This window comes from Halyomorpha halys, unplaced genomic scaffold (genome assembly GCF_000696795.3).
Source record: "Halyomorpha halys isolate HHAL.00 unplaced genomic scaffold, Hhal_1.1 Scaffold478.1, whole genome shotgun sequence".
NCBI classification, from domain to species: domain Eukaryota; kingdom Metazoa; phylum Arthropoda; class Insecta; order Hemiptera; family Pentatomidae; genus Halyomorpha; species Halyomorpha halys.
In genome coordinates this window covers 52,192-72,474 of record NW_027114329.1, presented here as the reverse complement: position 1 = coordinate 72,474, position 20,283 = coordinate 52,192, and the positions used below count along the sequence as shown (strand labels likewise).

Sequence of the window (20,283 nt, the reverse complement as noted above, 5' to 3'; positions counted from 1 at the left end):
TATTTATTTATATATATATATTAGCTATACTGAAGACTTCTTAACCATGCACGCAATACATAATTTTCAGAAACTGATTACAAACCAAACATTAAGGATTTTAGAAAATTGGATTTAGGGGAAAAAAAAATTACTTCAATGTAGAAAAATCTAGTAACATAATCATAACAAACAATATCAAATTCCTGATTTGAGTATCCAAATGAACTACATAATACTAAAATATTTAAATAACAAAACGTATATAGGTCTAACATAAAAATTAATAGGAAAACTAATAAATAATAAATATGACAGTAGAATAATAAATAAAACAATTAACACCTTCGATAACACAACTTAACTAAAATGCAGGTTAAGATATCATATTTTAAAAATTATCTATGGAGGTGCTGTCTTATCTAAGCTTCTTTATATGTATCTATATGAGAATCAGCTGCTTTAAAGCCCACAAATCTAATAAAATTAAAAAGAATGGAAAAATTGGAAAGTATAAAGGCTTTTTTTCCCACATAATTTCTTATGAGCCTCCTTTCATCCTACCTGGGGTTAAACAAGTAGTGCAAAAATCCAACAAATAGATAAGTGATTGACCTACTTATTTAACCTTCTCAAAATATTATTAATAACATAACATAAATTGTTGGTGATTTGTACTTTCTACAGTTTTTTTAATATGCCTACTTTTGTTGCACTGATAGGAAATGAACATTTTCCTAATCCTTTCTATGTTTTCTATTTTTCTAAGCCTTCCACACACATATATCAGCCTTCACTCTATTTGAATATGTTTCCCTTTCTGAATAATTTATCAAACATTTTGTATATACATCTGAGTGAAATGTATATATATATACTTATGAAATCGTTTTTAAAATCATATTTTCACTCTTTTTCATTCCATTCTTAATTTGCTTATAATGTCTGCATAATAGCTTTTTAAATTTATTGCATTGGTCTTACAATCTACTACTTTATTTTTATTTTTTATGATCTAAATTGCTTCTTTTATTTTTCTACTTTTTGTATTTTTCACTGTTTGAAATTTTCAAAATCAAATTTATGTTTGCTCATTATGCTGTGATGGGCCAAAGCAGTACTGTTTCATAGTTTTTTTTTTTACAGTTGCTCTTTTGCCGTTTCATCCTCTTATCCAGTTTTTTTTTAGGTTTCTCTGATATACATCATAACGCAATCACTACAGTATATTCTATACACAACATTCTTTTTATTGATTATTCTTATTTTGTCTTTCATATGACTAAACAAAATTTCTAATTTATAATCATTGAAGTCTCTAATTTTATATTCATTTGCCCATAATCTCACTAGTATGATTATGACCACACGAATATAAAATTAGGCTTAGGTCATAGTCTACCAGTATCTTTTTTATATTTTCTGTCAATCCTAGCATGAAATTATTTTTTTGCTGTTTTAGGATCATTTTTATTTTGGTCCTCATTTTTCACAATTGTTTGTTTTTTTCTTTAATGATTTTCTGATTTGATTTTTACTTTTTCTGTCTGGTTTATAAAATTTTCAGTTTCCTGATAACTTATTTTTTCATCCATGTATTTTGCCTTTAAATAGTCAAAAAATAAAATTTTAACATTTTTATAAAATTAAAAATTATAAGTTAAATTTAAACAAAGTTCACATAAGTATTCAGTGACTCCTTCTCCGATAACTGCATTGAGGGATCGAGGCAATCAAAAAATTAATTTTTTTAATGATTCTTAGGATGTTATTCCACTCTTCCTTTAGGGCTGGCTATCTTGAGTTCTTGCAGAGACTTCAAGAACCTAACACATGTCTTACTCATCATGCATGGCATGATCTATTGTGTTAATGTCAGGTCTTAGCGGTGAAAAACGCAGCACCCTAATTCCAACTTTAAGTATTCAAATATAACTTGAGTATTGTAAGGCACATAATATGGTGGAGAGGCTCAAAATCATTCCCAATAAAGGTTCAAATGGTACCACATGTCCTGGAAGGAAGTCTACAGTATATCAGACACCATTTAATGACTTTATCAGCAATGTGTAACTCTTTAGGTACTTCAGTACAAATCCACTCATACATTACAATACATTACAATATTTTATTTATAATAAAAGGAAGATTGTTCAGGTGCATTCAAAGAAAAATCAAATAGTCGTGAAGCTATTATGAGCCAATGTTTAGCCTCACATTGCAGCGCTTCATCTGGGCCAAAAAAGAAACAAACACTTGGATAGGGTAAGAATAAATGAACAATGTAAATTAAGAATTGAAAAAAGAAATTGCACAGTAAAGCTTAAAATTAAATAAGAATAACAAAAGATTTTAGTCAATTAACGAAAACAGAAATAACAGATAAAAAAGGAATATAAAAATATAAGCCCACATGAGATGGAAACGAAATGAGAGAAAAATTTAGAACAAAGAAAGATAATGAACAAGATAGGAAGCATACCTTAAAATGGTAAGCTAATAAGGAAATGAGTTAAGAGAGAGAGTGGTGGGGCAGATGGCGGTTAAAAATAATGTTAAAGTAAATGAAAATTAACAAATGAAATAAATATTGCAAATATAAGCTTAAAATTATAATATACATAGTAGGGGGGGGGGAAATATTGTAAAAGAAAAAAAAAGTTTATAGAAGTTTTGTAGAGATCATTCTACAGATTTTTGTCATATAAACAAGAATTTATAAAAACAAAATAAAATAAAAAATTGAACCTGATAATAAAAATGAATATAAAGGTGATAAAATAAAAAAATATCATTTCCTTGATTTATCCATTTCTTTTTCAGATTTCTAAAGTAATTATCATAAATTCCCAGAAATCATTCCAGCATTTTAGCTTTAGCAATAGATAGATTTCCAGCTTCCAATGAAATGAGAGATATAATTAGAATTTTAAGTCCCTCTTGAATAACTTGGATAAAACAAATAAATAAAAATCTAAGTGCAATTGTACATGCTCAGTAACCGCCCCCTCGGTACGCTACTGGCAGGACTGCCCCCGGGTAGTGGCCGTTATATCGAGGGGAAATAGGAAGGAGACGGATCGATGTGAAGCCCACCCCCGAGGCAGGGGCGGCGGGAGAACAACCCTTGGGGGCCGCGGATACCAGGAGCACAGCTGTCCCCAGGAGCTGCGGCGATCGATAGCGCTTTCACCGCTGTCCACCAGGTCGCGGAATTATCCGTTATCTGGGGCTGTGTCATCTGCTATCGAGGATAGTTCCACCGAACCATCTGTTTCGGTAATAGAGGGTTGTATCGTCTATTGTTCGGACTCCATCATTACTTGCTTACAATCTTGTTCAATTTTATTATTTTTTCTGGTTGTTCATGTTTCTATCATAGAGAATCTGAGATCACATATTGATCTTTTGGTTAGAACATTACAATTAACGGGCCTGTTTGAGATAGAGATAGAGAGATAATGCGTCACCTGAGCTCATGACTGTAGCGGCGCCGGTTTGATTCCGATCTGGATGAACTTTCATTTCGTGGCGGCCCCGCGAAATAAAAACTCAACCATCCCAATCTGTAATAAGTTAGTCATACTTATTTGTGTTTCATTGACCGCACCCCCAACCATCTTCTCCTCATTTATCATCCACGGTCAACTATCTCTCATAATTATGCATCCCAATCTGGTTAGAATAAGGTGATAACTTTTAGGATAACCTCCTATATGCCAGAAATGGCCGAGAAGGGGGTAAAAAATAAAATGATAAATACTAGTAAAAAAAAAAAAATCGAAAAATTATTTAGATGTGTCATAATATAGTCTTTAGCATTACGCACATGATTACACAATTGATTCTGTTAAAATAACAACAGATCATACTGTACAAGCCTCTAAACATACAACTTTAAAAAGTTGTAAGCCCAGAGGGATGGAATGTATCATGTAAGAACTCCACCTGTTTGAGGCTTATAGATGCTTCATGAAGCATGCTTCATCTACGCTAGGAAATGAGCGTCCTGACGGGGTGATCTCAATGCTTCTGCATTAAATAAACAGCATCCCGCCTTCAAAGGTTGCAGAATATTTGCTTATAAATAGTGACTGTTGCCCTGGGCAAAATATCATTGTTCCCTGTTTTTCACATTTTTTCAAACTCTTACTTTAATACATATTTGCTTAATTGATATAAGGCGTAAGTTATTACTTAAATCTAACAATAACATATACAAGGCATTTAACTATAGCATTATTATGCATAGGATTAGTGGTGTTCCATTGAACTTCGTGAAAACACTTTTTTCTCTTTATATCCAGACGATACGATTCGGAACAAGTTATTTAGTTCTCATAGTATTCCTGATCCCGACAGAGTATTTAGAAGATGAAAAAGTAGGTATTTATAGGTTGAAATTGTAATAAATTTTTTTTTTCCTTTTCCTTGGAAAAATTATGATTTATAAGCATACGAAATAAAGTGAAGACTGAAGATGTAACTATTGATTCAAGTGTTATAATAAGTCATTAGGTCTGTTTCAACGACGACTTTAGACTGTCAAAAACTCTCAGAGTGTAGTAGTAAGTTTTGGAATGGAAAAACCGTACTGCAGGTACTCTATTCTAATGAATCAAATACATAAAAAATAAAAATAATAAAAATACCACAACACTTTAACTGTTTCACAGTGTTTGGCAAACATACGTGAAAGATGGTTTCTAAAGGGCAAATGGCTGCAAGAAGAATCCAAGATGTGTAAGAAGAAATGTTATAAAGAGGTTTACCAAAAAATGACAAAGTTGCTTTTGGAAAGCAATCCCCCAATTTAAAAAAAAAAAGGTTTTTGTATGTCCTTCGTGGGTTTAGTTAATTACATAAACGATTTTGAAAAACCGTAAGAAAATACTTGTGAACTTCTTTCTTCATAAGTTTTTCTTTGCTAAGGTTCAATTTAGGCTGTACCCTAATCCCTCAGGCATACTAATATAATTTATAAAATCAATAATAATATAATGACAGATATAAATGATTATTACTAAATAAATCATATAATAAAATATATAAATATTTAAGAATTTTTAAATGAGAGTTAGTAATCTCCGTAGCATAAGTGAGATTATTCTTAAGCTTAAAACAAGTAAATATTAACATCATATTCACCTGACTTATAATATAGCATGCAGTGCATAAGTTAGAAGCACTTAAGGTAAACTTACAGCGGGATAGAGAGGCACTCAAACCAGACCCAATGTTAAATAATGGAAAAGGTTACAGCAGCAACACTTAAGGTTAATCAGAGCTTTCTTAAGTAGCCAGTGGAGGATGTTCTTAACTCGATTACTTTCCAGCAGGTCCGCCTTGGTAGTTCTCATTAAAGTCTCGGGCAGTTACAGAACAGTGCTTTAATTGTTTTATTTGATTTCGAAAAAGAATTTAAGATAAATGTTTAGGTTTTCTATGTATAATGTTGTCGATCGAGATGTCAGGATAGTCGCTGAAGGCAATTATCCAAAAATAAGTTAATTAATTAATTTAGATTGAGTTCTGAAAAACTATTGTTAATAATGAATTCCTTTCCAAAGGCGTTTTGTGTTTAAAAGTTTATCAATTATTGAATATCTTTATATTTATAAAATATTGTTACCATTAATTATATAATATAAAAAGGGGTGGTATTGGGTAATATGATACAAGTAATATAATATAAACCATATCTCGAATATATAACAATATCTCTTAATATATAAACCAAATCAAGGAACAAAGTATTTATTTACAGCTGTTTGCAATGTTATTACATGTTAAATATTGTAACATTATAAATTATTACCCATTATGTCTATGAATAATGGGTGATGCATGCTGAGTTGGGTGATGCATGTCGTGGTGTGCCTTAGCCGTGGGTTCCCTTCTTAGAACTTCTCGTCGAAGTGCATCTTCTTCTCTCATCGGTCTGCCTTCGTCTTCTGGACCTCTCTTACTTCCGTGTTGACCAGTTTCCCACTCCTTCATAAAGGCGCTACCTTTGCAGAATCTTATTTTTCATTGGCTATCATTAGCCACACCCAAGAAGAATACGTTACAAGTGGCAACAAGTGTTTGGTCCAGGTGTTGTTAACTGACCTGCCTCCGACAAAGCCAGCAAGCAATACATGTTTTAATACATTTTCTCGGAAAAGTCCCTTCCAAATGTACCCATTAGCCAGTTGGGAGAAAGTGCCCCTGTGTTGAAGGACACCTGTACCAGGGACAGGTATCAACAAATCTGTTGCTAAGCGACAAGGACTCTTATAATATCAATAATAGTTAATACATCGATACATATCAGGTTTTTGCGAAATTCCATGATTAACACATTGGTTATCGTATTACAGTGACATAAGTCATCTTTATATAAAAAATCTAGTGAAGTGCGCACATCACATAACTTTTACTTCCCTCCTATATACGACCCAAAGTATTGCGTAGATTGATGGGCTCATTTAGAAGTTATAGCTATTTTTTTGAACTTGGAAAAAAAAATCTAAAAACCAAAGAAGGCGAAAATTATGAACAAATAATTTTTATTTTGCTTATGCTATAAAAATTCGCATTTTTGGTTCTCTTGAGGTGGAAGAAAGGGATATACATTTTGTGCCAGAAACGAATTTAAGTTTAACATGACATTCCAACCCACCCTAACACAGTGCTAACAACATACGCTGATGACACATGTATACTTTCTGTAAACAACGACCCAACTAATGCATCACAAACACTACAGGTACACATAATATCTATTGAAGAATGGTGTAAAAACTGGAGAATCAAAATAAATCCTGACAAATCCCACCAGATCACCTTTACTCTCCATCGTAAACCTCTGCCCTCCTGTCCTACAGTATCCTTTCTAGATACACCACTAACGCCTGTTGAACAGATTCGATACTCAGGACTCCATCTTGACAAGAGACTTACTTGGAATCCACACACAAGACTGAAACAACAAGAAACTGCTCGTAGATTCCGATTGCTACAACACTTACTTGACAAACGCTCTAAACTTCCCATTCACTACAAAAAATTAGTATACACTACAATAATCAGACCAATTTGGACATATGGAATTGAGCTCTGGGGCTCCACCAAATCATCAAATTCTTCCCGCATCCAATCGTTACAATCCAAAATCCTACGTAAAATCCTTGATTATTACCTTATTACGTCACAAATAAACTCATTCATAAAGACCTTAACATCCTATTCGTTGCAGATTTGACCCAAACCAGATATGCGTCTTTTTATTCCAAACTCCTTAACCATCCTAACCCATTAATTCTTAATCTTTCATCCTTAACAATCCCTGATAATCCTCCGAGGCTTCTGAAAAGAAGATGGCCACGAGACCTTCTAGTTTAAATTAATGTTTGAAGTACCACCAATGGGTGGTTCCTTCCCAAGATTTTCAAGTGTATATGAAACATACTACATATTTACCTATTGTATTATTTTGTACAGTTGTAAATTACAATAAATAAATAATTAAAAAAAAAAAGAAAAAAAAAAGTTTAACGTCGTAATGCAATCGGAATAAGAACTGTTTATTTTTTACATAAATAAAATTTAAGATACTTTGGAGGAAGATATTTTTAAAAAAATCGTGATTTAAGCCCTGTTAGACTATTTTAATGAGAATATAACCTATCCGTTATCAATTTTACATTTTTATTAACGCTATTAGAGTGGTTTTCTAGAAAATAAAAAAAAAAATTGTAAAATCGATTCTATAAAGTGACATTTCCGGTCTGTCGATTTTATCAAAAAAGTCATTATATCTCAGATATATGTCTTAAATATGCCATTTAGTTTTGTAAACTTTTCGTTTTTGAGCGAAGCTGTACACACTAACTCAGAAAACTTCAAAAGATATATTTCCCTTGAAATATAGCACGATCTCAATGCTTTTCCTTACTATATATATCCCATATATAGGTAAGTGACAGTAAAAACTTACTTATCCATTATGAGTTTACGTCGAATCTTAATAGTTAAAGTCTCTCTTTCTGTAATAAAATGAATTTCACTTATTGATTTCCACAGCTGAATTGTGATATTTTAGTAGTGTTCAATATTCCCTCCAGGCTCAATGAATAGACTCTCAAGACGTCATCTCATAAAAATGTCTTTCTATAAATGAATTCTAAAAACCTCATATCACTGGCAATTATTAAATATTCTTTAATTTGGATTTTATAAAGTTTTTATTTCATTATATTAATGTAAGTATTAATTACATAGGTGAATTCTTTACTTTCCTTCCGCTGGTATGTTAGGGAAGTATGGTAATCGGATAAAAGTTTTAGTGTAGTGTTTTCAATGAGTCTATGAGTCCAAAAAAAGATTTACGTATATTGAACTTTTTAACCATGTTTTAAAAAGTATTATGTACAGTTTTTCATGGAAACACTGTTAATAACAGGTTTTGGTTCATTTAAAAAATAAATAAATTGTTATTGTCATTTTTTTAGCATCGATATAATTTTTTTTTTGTAGTCACAACTTGGAGATGACATATACATATTAGAGAAAGATGAAAATCCTCTATTAAAGAAAAGAACATCCAAGAAATTACAAGACAGTAAAGAGGTAGGCTAATTCATAAGTATATAAAAAAATTAATATTATTATTTATAATATAGTCAGTAATACATGACTTCTTAAAATTTATAGTCTATATATATATATATACATATAATTTATTTAGGTATTCTTTGGGATCATCTTTTTGACATTATTAAAGTATTTCAAGTTCTGAAGATTTTTGTGGGATTAGGTGAAGATTTATAAAAATTATGTAACAGAGTAATACAAAAGTATTATTGAAGATCTTTCAGAGTTAAAGCAACAAGTCCAATAAATGCCATAAAGTATTTCATATATGACTATTTAATATTTTAATTAACAAATTATGATTATTACAGGTACTTTGGGCAGAGGAACAGGTGCCAAAGAACAGAGAGAAAAGAGGAATGTTCTCTTGGCTAAGAAGCCGGTACACAAGAGTTTTCAATGATGCTCTTTGGAACAAGGAATGGTATATGGTACGAGAATTATTCGTTTATCATCCAGATTAAATACTTGTTGAGAAATATTTATCATTATTAGATTAATAGTTTATTTTTGTTTAAAATTGACATAAATTTAATATAATACACGACAAATTATAATTATTATTCAGTTAGTCATGTAATTGATGGAATTAGCTGGCAATCGTATATTTTGGTGGAACCTGGTTGCAAGATAATGCCGTCAGAATGGGCACCTGTTGTAATAGTATACGATGCAGAAGTCGGTATCGGTAGACCACGTTGGTAAATCGTAGGAGCTCCGAAGTCGAGAGTGGGATGGAACCTCTCTCATAACGAAGAGATACAGATGCAGTTAAGTTTTAGGAACGGGTTAATAGAGGGACTACACTCTACTGGCAGCAATACCATTTTGCTGCTAAAGGTTTTCTTGCAAACATTTCGTGTCAAATATCAAATAAATCCCACATTTCGTGAAAATGGAAATCTCTCAACGGCAGCGGTTTCCCTTTGTGCACCAAACGGCTTCCCACGTTCTTGCTGCAGGCTCGCTTACTCTAACGAAACCAACTGACAAGCAATGCACTTCCCCTGCTATCATGAGGCAATCATCCAGGAAAACGTGCCTCTCTGGTATTTTCAAGACACAGTGTACTTATATTCGGACGACTTAGCTAAGGACAAGAGCTAATTTAGGTACAGAAGTATATTGCATTTAGTTTGAGATTTCTGAACGGGTTTGAGGATGAAATATACGCGGTAGAGAAAATCGTGGAACGTTTGCTTAAGAGAAACGACTCCAAAATCCAAGAAAAAAACAAGAGCAAGAACTTGTGGAAGATCATTGAAGGGGAATCCTCGCTTATCATAACTCTTCGCTACAATTGTCCCAACCAAGGTGAGAGCACGGCAATATATCTGCTCTGCTATGAAGTTATACCGCCCTCTACAGGCGACCTACATTCTTACTTTCTTTCGCCTCGAATATATATTTAAAATCTTCCATTCTCTCGTTATTCTATCATTTCAGAAGATTAAAAAAAAAAAAGTACTCACTTTCGAACCAGGAATGTCTGTGAAAACATGATTTATCTAAAACAATGTCGGATTGAAGTCATTCAATTCGATTCAGTGAATTAATAAAAGCATGGGATATTTACGTTCCTTTATTTTAGGAATTTCAATGATTTTTACGTTATAAATGAAAACATCAAAGGAGTCAATTTAATTCACAGAAAAGGCAATATTGTACCGAAAGCAATATCAGGTTGAGGTAATTCGAACACTGCATGTTGAGGAAATCCGAGCAACAAATGAATCGGTCTCTATATTTAGAATGACGTCAGAGGAAGTAATTAAACCATACATCGACCTGACTAATTATTAACGAACGAGTAAATAATGGAAATCCATTGTTAACATATCAGGGGGAGGAAATTAATTGGATTTATATGTTAAATTATTGTATAACAACATATATAATACGTTTCGTTCATTAATGCCTTCATTATTACTTGTTGTATTTACTGCCGAAAACTCATGTTACATACAGAAATAAAATTTTATAATAAAAATAATTGTATTTAATATGTCATTAAAAAATCTATGGTGCTTCTAAATGCTTATAATAGACGAAGCACTAAGCCAAAAAAAATCTAATATGTAATATATTACGGGTTCATAACAGCACTAAACATTATTTTTTTATTATTCACTCATGTTTCAACTTCGTACAATATCTAACTAATTATATTTTCAACATCCGAGATTTCACAACGCTGGCAACGTTAAAGAAATGGTAATTACTACTTTTACGAATACATGAATGTAGGTTATAAGTTTTGCACTAAGCACATGTGAGCCCCCATCACCGAAAAAATTCTGGACTAAGTCCCCTTAAAATGAATTTTAAAAAAGTATTATAAAAAGTAAGAATTATTACAACCTCAAGGCTATGGGACGAATGACTGTGGGAATAAAAACTTGTATTTTAATTATAAAAGAGCCATTATACTGGAGGACTTTACGGATTACAAATTGTATTGGTAACAGTGATCTTTAAAAGATCATCATCATCATCTTTATCATCATCTATCTAACAGTGATCAGTCTTAAAAAAATTATAAAAGAATAATGAGCTAAGTAAAAATATACAAAACAAGAGATATGAAGGGGTTACGGGAAAAAAATATATATATATATATATACATTCTGTCCTATTTCCAAGGCCTTTTAGTCTTCTGCTGTTATAAGCACGATTCCTTGTCTAACTCGTATAAGGCTTGGGTTCAGTACGGGTTCAGTCCGAATTGCAAACTTTATGAGATACATGAAGCAATTTATCTAGATAGAACAAAAGTACAAATAAATAGATAAACAAGGAAACTTCTTAGTATCTATTATATAGATAAAGAATGTTTTTATTTTTACAAGGAAATATTTTTTCTCTAAACGTTTCACGCCTTTCTGAAATAATTGCGATATAGCCCAAAAGTATAATTGAAAAATAAATAATACAGGAGCCTATAAGGTAGTATACTAATGACATTATTCAACTATCATACATTTTGAGTATTGAATGAAATGATTATAAAAATTTGAAATTTCTGGTTGTCAATATTTCTTTATTTCTTAAATATTTTTTTCTGTTTTATTTTTTGAATATTTCATTATTTAAATTTACTTAATTAAACTGACCAGTCATCTAGAGAGATAAGAGTAAAATTTTATTGACAAATTGTTTCTTTTAAAAAACTAAATTCTCAGCAATGGGTTGCTACAAACATACAATACTTACAACTATTGAAAGTATTGTGTTTTTTTAACTTATTATACATAGGCATGGTATAATTAATTTCAAATACATGGTAGATTTTTTAAGAATTTGGTTCTTCTTATTTTTTGTTTTATGTTCTTTTTCCTTTATATATTTTCCATTTTTTTTCCCCAATATTTTTCTATATATCTCTAAATATATTTTCTCTCTTAATCCAGATTATCTATTTTAAAAAAAGTATATATATTTTTTTACTTTAATAAATATCAAATGAAATTTATTTTTTAGATAAATTTTAAACATTTTAGAAATGGTCACAATATTTATTTACAAAATAATCTAACATAACACAAATATTTAAATTCAAGAAAATAAAATTAATTAATATATAAAAGTGACAAATATGACAAATGATGAATATAAGAAAAATAAAATAAGTATATAAAATATTTCTGAATGTGGTTTATGCTGGAAAATATTGTATCTAATATTATCGTTTATTGATAATATATGTTGCATATTGTTTAATTCATATCTACAATCTAATATTGTATATGATATATCGTTGGTTTAAAAATGAAATAAAGTAAGTCGAAAATTGAATGTTTTGAGATATTTGATAATCCATTTTTTTTTATTATAGAAGCAGTCATTTTACTTTTTATGAGCAGTTTTTTATGATATTAATAAATTCTTTGGAGTTTAATCATTTTAACATTTTAGGCTGGAAAAAAAATAACTCTAAAGTAGAAAATCTTGACTTAATGTCTTTCACTTGTAAGCCGACGATATATCTATGTTGAATATTATAATTATGTAATCATAATTTATGTATGATTTTTAAAATAAGTGGTATATTAAGATTAATATTACAGCAAGACTATAGAGATGGTGCACAAGTACCAGTCCTAGATCTGAACGTGGTACCCTGCTACATGGAAGGTATCACTGGAACTGGAGTAAGGGTCACTGTTATAGATGATGGCCTGGAGTGGAGGCACGTGGATATAGCCAGTAACTACGTAAGGACAGTTTGTATTTCACAAATTTTTAATCTAATCCATGTAATTGTTCTTACGTTTCCTCGTCTATATACGAAATATATGACAAGGGGAATTATTCGGATTGTGAATAATTTTGAAAGCAAAAGTTCAACCGAAATACACGTTTTAAGGTCTCCTGAGTCCAGATAATACCATAACAATGAGTAACCTAGGCTCACAAAACAGACTGTGAATCACTGTGAGTATGTGTGTGTGTGTTTTTACAAGATCAGTGGAAGTTTCAATAAGACATGGCAACACCTAGCCATACTGTAGGATTCTTACTCATTAATATCACCTCCCCACACCTGTTTTTAACTCACCATGGACCGCCATGGTTTCATGGGAGAAAATGGTGGAGAGCCACCTCACGGTTATCATTTCTGCATGGGACAGTGTTCCATCATTGGTGGCACCTTGTTTCTTACATGGTAGTAATATCTCTTCTAGTCCTCTCTTCCGCCTTTCAACCTCCAAGGCAACTGATAAATTTCTTTAGTCCTGGATAATGTGCGTATGTCTCACCAAGTTTTCTGGTGTGAAATTAACTTTATAAAATTTCGTTTCTTTCCTCTGCCAAAAAAATGTAAGCAAAAAAATACGTGCTCCAATGTTTCCTCAATCGCAAGGTACGCTGGGGATTCGGCAGAGTTTGTCCAATTCAATGTAGCACAGGTAAGCTCTAAAGCATCCATCCGTGTCCAGACAAAAGTAATGTAATGAAAAAATCCACCTCATATTGGTGACCATACCAAAAACCAACATCGGGTATTCACAAATAAATCCACTTTCAAGTATCTGCAGTCTTCTAATCCTGTTCCCATGGGATGATAGTAATTTTACTTAAACAACGAAAAGTTTTACGGGACCGAAACTATGCATTTAAGATAGGTGTTTGCCAGTAGAGAACTATTTCTTTTAAATCGACTAACCAAATGAGGCACTACGTTACATTATTTTCTCAAAAACAGGTCTTAAACTAGTTATATCAATGTAATAATACAGTATCAAGTCTTTGATATCAGCCTCATAGTCAATATTCCTATTTCAATTAGCAGGCAGGGCTTAAATGCCGTTCTTTAAAAAATTATTGAAAAACTATGCTTTAAGCTTTTCTCATTTTCTTTTTAAAATTGTGAATGTTTATAATGTGGCTTTAAGTAATTAATTAACCATTGATCATTTATCTATTTTAATAACGATGTAATTTCTTATATTTTTGTACATTTTATAGTTATGTAAATCAGATGAGGTATATACGAGTATGTATAGACTGTTTTCTGGTCGCAGTTAACTTCTCCAATAAATATCATCATTATTACAGAATCAAGATTGGAGTGTACATGTCATTAATCGATGGTGTTCATTAGGATGATTCCTATTTGACATTATATACCCGCAGTGTATTATGCCTCATTATACGAACATTAAATAAAATATTAACAGTTCCATTTAATTAATTGACAGTCAGATAGTTGTTAGCGTATTATATTTGGGATATTTGCCTCTTTCCCTACCTAATAATTTATAATTAAATTTTAATATGGCTTTGTTTGGTTAATTATATTTAGTAAATTGTTATGAACAATAATATTGATAGTGACAGTTATGTGCAGAAAACTTTCATCAGAAAACTGATGAGTTGCTTTATTAAATTAGTTAAATTAAATTATAAAATTAAATAGTTATATTGACCATTATAGAGGAGCAACCTAAAACCTCTTGTGGTGTTTGCTGATCTATTTTTATTTTTCTTCTTCGTTTTTATTATTAATTAATTATGTGTTTTTTAAAAATGTTATAAACAATGCAACAAATTATATATACTCAAATCTTTTGTATTGTAAACATATAATATATGTAGCATGCCTTTCATTGCATGGAACATGTATAAAGGAAATAAATGATCTCTTTATGGGGTTACCATATAGAAAATATATATATATATAAATTTGTCAAAAACTGAAGAGATTCAAATAATTAGAAAAGGAATTATTTACAGTATTCTTATCACGCAATATTGTTTGCTGAGATATAGTTCGAATTCTAATAATGCGTTTAGAACACTAGGTTAGCATGTTCAATTCTCACAATATTTTTTTCTTATTCAAAATAGCTATTATTACTTTGTTTATATTAATTCACATTTTATTATTATTTTTTTTTATAAATCAATTATGTCTCAGGACCCATCTATCAGTTTCGACTTCAACGACAACGATACCGACCCGACGCCTCGCTACGATCCCTGGGGCAGCAACTCCCATGGAACGAAATGTGCAGGAGAAATCGCTATGGTTGCAAACAACAGAATATGTGGAGTTGGAATCGCCTACAACGCTAGCATCGGTGGTATGCGATTTGATAATACCTCATAACCGCTCTTATGAATATATGTTACGAATTTTCGGTATCAGTGAATAATTATTATTTTGGGCAAAAATCATGTAAAATGCTACTGTATGCGAAGGAGATCATCAAGAAGGTATAAAATACATTAAAGTGAATGCTACGAGATTAGTTTTGAGTTCTAAGAGACGTCTGGTTGAGAGATAGGAAACCTTCATGCATGTCAAAATAACTTTCTTGACTGCACCATCCCATGTTTTTCTTGGCCTTCCCCTTGACTTCCTCCCATCCAATCTTGTTTCATACGCTATTATGTCCTCCAGCATTCTTTTTAGATGACCTTACCATCGCAACCTATTTTATTCTATAATGTGTTCGCCTAGTTTCACTCCCAGCTTACTTGTGATTATAGTATTTCTGACTTTGTCTCTCTATGTTTTCCCTTTTGTCCTCCTCAAGTACCTCATTTCCAATACTTGAATGCAATTTGGCATGTCTTGAGATATTTATCCAGGAGTATTTATGCCAGCGATAGATCAGTTATGTGGGATAAACGTAGTCTTATATCCTACTTTTTTTACCTTCTATCTTTATCAGGAAACCATCCTTAAGTGAATTAAAGCATTGTCAATTTTATTCTTTCACAGACTTCTCCGTCTATCCAGCCGTTTCCGTTAAGGTGGGCCTCCTCTTTTCCCCTTTCTCTCTATTCTCATTATTTTGGTTTTGTATGTGTTAACATTCATATATAACAGCTGCAATTCTTCTACTAAAGTTCTGAGTTTGAATTGTGGATTTCTTCCACTTTACAAAATTACAAAATTACATTTTTACTCAAATTAAAAACTATAAATACGTATATATAGTTGACCATCTTCTTATATTTAAAAACTATAAACAACGTTTTATCTAAAATATAATAGAGATGTATCATATAGATTATTATTAGATTCTATTAAATGGAATTTACTAAATCTATATAATAGAAACATATATAATTGATTTTATGTTCAAGGAAGATGTTTATTTTTTATATATTAATATGTTGAAGTGAACAGAGATTCACATTACAATATTACCAATACTCTATATTTACTTATAGAGTGGGCAGCTCATTGGTAAGGCGACGGACTATTAACTTCAAAGACCTGGGTTCGAAACCGTCTGTGGCAGATAATTATTATCTGTTACCTGTAGCTGTAGGGTCAGCCTTGTGGGTTCGGGAGTCCTCTGGGTTCCACCCATCCTCATAAAGAGGGTACCCCTAATAATGTAAAATTCGCATGTTTATCAGATGGTTTATAGTTTCTTGGGTATTGTGTAGGGAATGTAAAAATTTAGGGTTTTTCTTGAATAAAATATATTTGGATTTTTAATCTTAGTTCAAGCCCCTAAAACATAAAAAAAAAATCAGAACTACTCCAACATAACATATATCCCATTTTGAAAATGCTTGGTTTACTGCAATATTTACTGTTTAGCTAAAATTATGTTTGCCTTATATGTCACTTTTTTCAATTTATTTTACACTCTTTTATATATATAGATTTATATATTACTTTAACATAAATTATAACATTTCTTTCATAAAGATTCAAAAATTGTGTAGCTTCGAAACCAATTAGCGGTTGAAAAAATAATACATTACTTCTCTGTAGTTGCGGTTTAAAAAAGAAAATGGAAAAATAAAGTTTTCGGGAATGTTAGACAAGCTTTGCCCAACCAGGAGAATATATATGTGATATAGAGGTTGGTAAGGGGATCCATTTTAATACTGTCAGTTGCCAACGTCTCATGTTTATTGCATTTTACTTTCTTCCTTTTTTTTCCTTATTTCATTTTAACTTGATAATAGAATTTTCTGTATTTCTTCTTACTTTATTGTTTAAATTGAAACATACCCTAAAATTCTGTCCCCTTCTTGGGAAAATATAATTTTGTTTAAAAATCCATTTATGAGCTGCAATTTATGGTAGGAATGTACCCTCATATCTCTATTATTAATGTCGATTAATAATTCAAATTAAAAAAAAATAACTGGAATTATTATCTAGTGACACTGGTTCGCCTGTTTTATTTTGTCAGGTTTATAACCATTTATTAAATATGCGTAATAATAACCTTGGTGAAAAAAATGCAGTTTTTAAACCTCAAGCTGATATATTTCATGATAATTTTATACCAGATCATTGCTATTCATTCTCCTGTCTTTCAGCTTAAGAGTTAGTATTAAAAAAACAAAACAAGAAACTCACATTGATAATTTACAAGAACGAACTCTGTTTAGGTTACCAAAATAACTCCCACGTTTGGTCAGCTCTGTTTCTTCGTTAAAATTACAAATTTCGGTTAGAGAAGACAATGATGTTCCTTATTCTGCTAAAACTTCTTTTTGAGATCTGATTTGTTTCTTAAAAAATGAAATTAAAGAAAAAAAGAATATGAAAAGGCTAAAAGAAAATTTTAGTCTTTATCCTTTTAAGTTGCTTGAATTTAAGAAACTAGTTTTTATTTTTTTAAAAGAAAATTCCTGATTTTTTCAAAAACTACTCAACTTAAATAAAAAGTTAGCTAATTAGAATCCAACTAACTCAAAACTTTTTTATCTGTCCAAAACAAGAATTTCAACTAATTATTTTTATTATATATATGAAGTACACATTTTCAGGTCTTGTGAAATGCTGTGTTCGGGCGCGTGTGTGAAACAATAAGTTGAATGAAACTGAAATAAAATATTATTTACCGACCGAAAGTTCATAGAATCGAATTTTCACATTTCTTCCAAAAAATAAAATCTTTCTCTAAAGTATGTTTAATTTTCTTTATTTGAAATAAAAATGATCATTTTTCATTTTCTCAGGAAAATTCGTGACCGCCCTTCTTCCTCTGTTGATTACTGTTATCATTTGTAAAACTGTTGTATTCTTGGCACGATCAAGCCTTATTTTCGTTCTTTTCTAGAATTCTATAAATTCATAAATACGAATTATTATAACAAGAGAAAAATAAACGTTTTTTTGTCATAATTTTCGCCTTCCCTGTTTTTAATTTTTTTTTTTTTCAAAAAATAGTAACAACTTCAATACGTACCCATCAGTATAAACAAAACTTGGGAACGTAAAATAGGTTAGGAAGTGAGCGTTGTGTGATGCGCGCTCTGCACCAGATTTTTTAACAGCTGTCTGGAAATGTTTATCTAGTATTCTTTTAAATAAGATTTCATTCATAGCAATTATACTTAACTCAAAAAAAAAATTTCGGAACATCATGATGTCTTCAGTCTGGGGTCCATTGTTTATTTTAAATATTTTTCATGTAACAAATAAAATAGAAAAAATTCACCCTTGTTAAAATTATTTTTTGTTTTGTTTTTTAATCTTTTAAAAGGGACCTGTAAATATTCATCAGTGATACATGAATATTCCATTTTGATGATGCTAGCGAAGATTCTTGATTATTGGAACAGCGCTCTTATACATTAAATAAAATAATTAATATGTTAATTTATTCGCGTTATAAATATTTATACATAGAATATATTTGCCTTATATTATGTTTCAGGTTTAAAGCTGCTCGATGGACCGGCGAGTGATCTCCTCGAGAGCGAAGCGCTTTCCTTCAACCTGAAGAGAGTCGACATCTACTCCAACTCCTGGGGACCCCCTGACGACGGGAGGACTATGGAAGGACCCGGCATCCTAACCAGGAGGGCTTTCTTTAAAGGGGTCAAGGAGGTTGGTCATATCTCCTCTCGGCATTCAAATAAGGAATTCCCGATTTTTATAGCCAAAAACCAAAATAATAAAATATATAAAAATAAAAAGTATATAATCATTAAACGAGGTTATTATATTTTATTAATAAAAAATATTTAAGGAGCTGTTATCCCTTAAGAACTTTTTTTACATTGCTTCTATAGATTGAAGATGAAGAAATAAATAGATTTAAAGGATGTTGTGAAGGAAGAATAATTCGTTCAGTTAGGCAGGATGATGAGAAACAGCTCTATCATGATGCTATTTCATCTATTTAAAACAAATATATTGTATTTGTATTATATAACTATATCAACTAGTATAGTATCTTAAACATAGAGGATTACCAAAACAAAAAAATATGAAAACCCTTAAGTGTTTATAAATATATGGCTGAGAACAATTCTAGGCATCTATTGGCCTAAAATTATTTCCAACAAACAACTGATGCAGTGGACTAACCTCAAGCCTTAAGGATACTGATAAAGGAAAGGAAACGAAAATGAAAATCCTATCCCAAGGAACCATGACCATTCCACAGAGATGACCAGGACAGTGTGGTCGGAAGTAAAACGACCCAGGTGTACGCAAGGTTTTGTAAAAAAAAAAGAAAAAGAAATGGCCCTGACCAACAAGAAAATTAAATATGAAAAGAAGTCTATATGTATATTAAAATCAAGGTTTAATGTACCCCGGACAGAAATAAAAACAACAATAATAAAAAAAATCGAATATTGTGTATTAGTTTTATCTCCAAAAATCTATAAGGACCCAGAACCGGAGTCAGTAAATCTAAGATACAGAGAACACTGCTACTTTTCGAAAAATATTTATGTTGTTTCCTTGTATTTATCTCTACTACAAAGCAAATTTCATAATCACTTTTAAATTTCTTAGCCCTTTTAAACTAATATGAATGATGAAACTCACTCTTATCAAAGTTTAATTTTCATAAATTAAAGAAATAAAATACATCCATTCTCACTGATCTCAGATCATTTAACACTTACATATGAAATAAAACAAAACAAAAAACAAATTTGAATTATTTGTATTATATATAAATTATTATTATTATATAATATTATTAAATAAATTGTAATTTAATTAATTAAAAATTGCTTTTAGATTTGCCACAAGGCAATCGAAGGAATTACAAACTACCAGATAAACATATGTATGTATGTATGTATGTATTCAATTATTTCGTCAGGGGGTACGAAAAAACCCCTCTTTTTCCGAAATCTTATTGTCTATAAATACAAAGGTATTAAAACAGGAATAGAAATGAACTAACTAGTACTCAGACAGGTATCTACAGATTTGGC

The 20,283-nt window shown here is 30.9% G+C and overlaps 1 protein-coding gene across 1 annotated transcript in view; it reads left to right on the top strand.

The window, feature by feature from the left end:
• Positions 1–20,283, top strand: part of LOC106683322 (neuroendocrine convertase 1) — a 70,280-nt gene that overhangs the window by 22,579 nt on the left and 27,418 nt on the right. Inside the window, exons 3-7 of the mRNA XM_014424707.2 lie at positions 8,500–8,592; positions 8,928–9,047; positions 12,684–12,830; positions 15,038–15,203; positions 18,762–18,934. Coding sequence (XP_014280193.1) covers positions 8,500–8,592; positions 8,928–9,047; positions 12,684–12,830; positions 15,038–15,203; positions 18,762–18,934 — 699 coding nt within the window. The remainder of the gene's footprint in view (positions 1–8,499; positions 8,593–8,927; positions 9,048–12,683; positions 12,831–15,037; positions 15,204–18,761; positions 18,935–20,283) is intronic.